This window comes from Myotis nattereri (genome assembly GCF_964212035.1).
Source record: "Myotis nattereri genome assembly, chromosome: 3".
Taxonomy (NCBI): Eukaryota; Metazoa; Chordata; class Mammalia; order Chiroptera; family Vespertilionidae; genus Myotis; species Myotis nattereri.
In genome coordinates, this window is record NC_138077.1 from 123605274 (window position 1) to 123610345 (window position 5072).

A 5072-nucleotide genomic window follows, 5' to 3' on the forward strand; every position below is an offset into this window, starting at 1 on the left:
ATGGAAGAGTTGGAAGCGGTCGACCTCAGTGAATGTACCTCAATCAGATTGAGGACATTTTTAGCAAAGGCCAGCTTAGGAGTACCCTAATTAAGTTAGTAACAATGTACCTACCTACCTATATCGTTTAAGTTTAAAAAATTGGGCTCTCAAAAGAAATTTCAATCGTTGTACTGTTGATATTTGGCTCTGTTGACTAATGAGTTTGCTGACCACTGGTAGGGGGTTGGAACCAATGCAAGCCCGTGAAAGTTTGGGAAACTGATTGGTTATTTTGAAAAAGCTTCTGGTTCCTCCCAAGCCTAAGAATAAGTAACTCCAGGTGAACAAAGACAACATCTCTCTCTCCCTCTCTCTCTCTCTCTTTCTCTCTCTCTCTCAGTGACCCACGTCTGCCCTGTGCATTCATGTGCTCTCGCTCTCTCTAGTCGTGTGGCCTTACCAGAAGCTCTGTGGATGCCACACTCCAGGCTGGAGTCTGGGTCCAGCAGCAAAGTGAAGGACTGCAGTCAGGAACACAAGCTAAGCCGGCCAAACACTGTACTGGCACAGGGTTCGGGACATTGCCTCTATTTCTGGCCCTGATTTTCCATGGCAAGATGGACAGAGATGGGACTTTGGAGCGGAACTTCTTTGATTTTGCTTCCCAAATAAATTTCACCACCAGACCTCATCCTCCCTTGTGGATTCCTCTCGACTCCACAAGAACCACACGTCCATCAGCAACAATCGAAAATTAGTCAAATATGTTATGATACATTCCTATATTGAAATATGTTGGAGCCATTAAAATGGAATTGAAAGGCCTTTAAGTGTTAGCATGGAAATAAGTATGATATATTGTTTGAGGTTCTCAATGTGTAGTGATCCCATTTATATTAAAATACATAGGTGTTGTAGAAGACCGGAGAAAAACCAAGCAACACTTAGAGAAATGGAGTTACACAGCTTTATTATGCCGGCGGGCTCAGAGGAGGTTGCCTCTCAAATTCTGAGCAAACCAATATGGTGGAAGCCCCTCTTTTATCCCCTTTTGGTGTCTTTGTCCCCCAAATATGGATGATACTTCCGGACCTTTTCGGGCTTAGCTAAAAGCCCTAGGTGTTGGGGGTCCTGAGACCAGACCTAAGGGCCTGGCCTGGCGCCAGCGCTGATAACCCCCCTCCAGGGGCTGTGTGCTATTCATGGTTGATGGCCTCAGGTCTTGTAAGACCAGATTCTGGGAAAGGGGCAGTGACTTAATTATAGGTTATCAAGAATGTACATTAGGTTATTGGCACAAAATCAGATTGCTAGCCTAGCCACCACCCCACTACCCCCCAAAAAAGTCTTATTTTCTCCATCATAGGTACATGTACATTTAAAGTCTGGAAGTAAATATCAACTATTAGAAATGGTTAGCTCTTAGGTGTAGGATGAAATAGAGATTATTTTGTGTAAAATTTTTACCAAGTTAATGTACTATAAAATATTTTTGTTTTAAAATAAATAATTAAGCACGCACAAATCAGAACTGTGGCTAATCTGTGGCCAACTTGATGGGGAAATATATCCCTCTTTGCCTCGGCTTCTGAATGCTGAGGAAGTGTCTGGAAGATGATAGCACCTCTCCTGTTTGGGAAGGGTGAAAGGAAGGAAGAAGGGGGCAGCTGATGATATTCATTCTGTGGTAGGCAGTTAGATAGTATGAGCAGAGCAAGGACGATGGGCCAAAGGTCACCAGGGCAAAAAGCCTCAGGTGTGTAGCAAAGGACAACCCCAGGGTGACATTTCCTCCCCTAGCATAACACTAGTCAAGCAGGTTGGACTCTCCCTGGCTTTCCATCCTAGAGATAATATCCAGGCCTCAGTTGTATCTCAGCTCCAGGCCCAGAAAAGCAGCAAAACCAAACAAGCAACCTCACAGCTGACATCCAGACCAGCTGCATTGAATAATGACCCCTGCACTGATGTCAACCAACCAATCAGTGGAGCCCTAGACCCTGAAAGGATACACCTGGAAAGCTGCTGAATATTCTATTAAGATCCTCCCCTGGGACCTCCCCTAACATCTCCACCCTTAACACCCTTAGGACAGAGGACCCAGTGCACTCTCCCTCCTGGGAGCCTGACCAAACCTTACCCTTCCCCCATCCCCTCCCACCAGGCTCATCCTTTACCTCCCTCACTCCCAACCTCCAAGGGCCCTTCTTTTACCTCTCTAACTTATTTCCTACACCCAAGGAATCTATTCTATAGATTACTTCTTTTACCTCCAGAATTTTCCAAATAAATGTACTCTTATAGTTTGAGTCTTGGCTCTGAATTCTTTCGTAGCCAGAACTCAAGTGCCAAAGTTGCTGAACCCAGATCTGGTCTGATGCCACTGGTCTAATGCCTACCTGGTGCTATTTCCTCCCCTCCCCGCTCCAATAGTTCATTCATTCATTTATCAAACAAGGGTTTTTTTACACAGATAGACTAGGTCATTCTAAAATTTGTAAGGAAAGCCAAAGGAACTAGTATATCTAAAAAGTTTTCTAAAAAGAAGATGGGAGGACTCCTATTGACAAATTTTAAGACTTGCTATATACAGCACTGTAAGATGGTGTGATATAAGCAAAGGAACAGACACCCAGTTCAATGGAAAAAAATAGAGTACAGAATTTAATTTCCTGAATTTATTGGGCAATTGTTCTCCATCCACCTGAATTGCCAAGAAGTTGGTATTTCAAGGTAATCTCCTCTCCACTGATCTCATTATCCATGAATCCTATAGGGAGCATCTTAGAAGCAACCTCAGGACTAGATTTTCTTCTGTAAATTCAGTTACCTGCCCCCCAGCAGGCTGGTCCCTGTGGCACTTCCTGGGGGACGGCGAGCGGGGGGGGGACACTCAGTGCTGGCTGTGAACAGTTGCTGGGGTCCAGCCCCAGCAGGTCCAGGGGTCCCCAAAGGTGTGGACGGAGTCGGTGAAGAAGGAATGACACAGGCAGTGTTCAGGTGATCATCATAGCCAGGTTCCAGCCAGGTTCTCTAGCCAGGATCTCCAGCCAAGTTCTGTCTAGGTTGGGCGCCAGATGTTGGGGTCCAGCCCCAACAGGTCCAGGGGTTCCCCATAGGTGTGGATGGAGTCGGCGAAGAGGGAATGACACGGAGGCAGCGTTCAAGTGATCATCATAACTACGTTCCTCTAGCTAGGACCTCCAGCCAAGTTCTGTCTGGGTTCTCTTGCCATGTTCTCTCCCTAGGTTCTCCAGCCAGGTTCTTTTTTTTTTTTTAGGATGATTCTGATAACTTTATTTTGAATATTTTTGCTCAATATTTTTAATAGTACAGAATTACCTCCTGTTTACCAGCATTTGGATGCATTTTTAACTTTATTTTTAAATACAATTTTCTCTTTGTAGCAGCTAGGCCCTGCCACCACTGTGCTTGGCTGAGTTCACAAATCTGTTGTAACCTGTAGCTTCCCTGTCATTCTCTGGCTCTCCTCTCCTCCTAAGCTTTGCTTCCTGGCAGTAATTAAAACCTTCTGCCACTGCCATAGCTACTGCTGCTGCTGGACCCGCCATAGCCACCTTGGTTTCCTGGTTTGGCAAAGTATTGACCTCCACCACCATAAGAGCCAGAGCTTCTGCCTCCAAAGTTTCCTCCTTTCATAGGCCCAAAATTTGAAGATTGGTTGTTGTAATTGCCAAAATCATTGTAGCTTCCACCACCTCCAAAACTGTTTCCATCATTACCAAATCCATTATAGCCATCCGCACTGCCACCGTACCCACCGCCACCACGGCTGCCACCAAAGCCACCTCGACCACTGAAGTTTCCTCCACGACCAAAGTTGTCATTTCCACCAAAACCACCTCCACGACCGCCTCCGAAGTTTCCAGAACCACCTCGACCTCTTTGGCTGGACGAAGCACTAGCCATCTCTTGCTTAGGTAGAGCTTTCCTTACTTCATAGCTGTGGCCATTCACAGTATGGTATTTCTGAATGACAATCTTGTCTACAGAGTCATGGTTGTCAAAAGTTACAAAAGCAAAGCCTCTTTTTTTGCCACTGCCTCGGTCAGTCATGATTTCAATCACTTCTATTTTCCCATACTGCTCAAAATAATCTCTTAGGTGATGTTCTTCAGTGTTTTCTTTAAGACCGCCGACAAAAATCTTCTTCACAGTTAGGTGGGCACCAGGTCTTTGAGAATCTTCTCTGGAGACAGCCCTCTTTGGTTCCACCACTCTTCTGTTCACCTTGTGTGGCCTTGCTTTCATGGCTGCGTCCACCTCCTCCACAGTCGCATAGGTGATGAACCCAAAGCCTCTAGAGCGCTTGGTGTTTGGGTCTCTCAGCACCACATAATCCGTGAGCGTTCCCCATTGCTCAAAATGGCTCCTCAGACTCTCATCGGTTGTTTCAAAGCTCAAACCTCCGATAAAGAGCTTCCGCAGCTGCTCCGGCTCCTTGGGAGACTCAGACTTCGACATGATGACTGCAACAGGGGAAACTCCAAGGATGCTGACTCCGCGGTGTTCACCGGCAGAAAGGAGTGATCTCAGGAATGAATCTCTCCAGGTTCTGTTTATTGTCTTGTTACATCTGTATTTATACCAGTTGATTTTAATCCTATCAATTTCTATTCCAAAGGTTAGGGCGTTTCTTATATCCATTCCAGGGAGTAAAGATTATGTAGCTTAAGGGTAATTGTTCGTAGTTAAAGTGATTAACTACCCGCCTGGCATTTAGTTAAAGGGTTTTATTCCCTCCCTAACTTCAGGGAAAAATCCCTACCTGGGGAAACAACCTTTCTCGGAGAGGTGACCGTGGTTAAAATACATAGCGCCAAGAAGGTGAGCAAACATATTAAGAACAGTATGCCATATACGCCAGGTCTCTTGAAACATGTGCTGTGCAGATGTTTCTTCCCTGCAGCGACTGTGTCAAGCAGCAAGGATGGACCGGCTTCCGGCAAACAGTGTCAGTTGTGCTGCCACTGAGCCCCAGACAAATGTGCAGCAGCAGCAGATACTGCTTTGGCTATTCCCAGTTGGGAGAAAAATAAAGATTTTGAGGTAATTAGTCCCACTATTGT

The 5072-nt window shown here is 45.6% G+C and overlaps 1 protein-coding gene across 1 annotated transcript; it reads right to left on the reverse strand.

Annotated features, from left to right (window-relative positions):
- Window positions 1-3504: 3504 nt before the first annotated feature.
- Window positions 3505-4467, reverse strand: LOC308517385 (heterogeneous nuclear ribonucleoprotein A1-like; the record flags this gene model as incomplete). The annotated part of the gene is made up of 1 exon (XM_081088535.1): window positions 3505-4467. One exon carries the CDS (start codon window positions 4465-4467, stop codon window positions 3505-3507), a length of 963 nt encoding a protein of 320 aa, XP_080944661.1.
- Window positions 4468-5072: the final 605 nt, after the last annotated feature.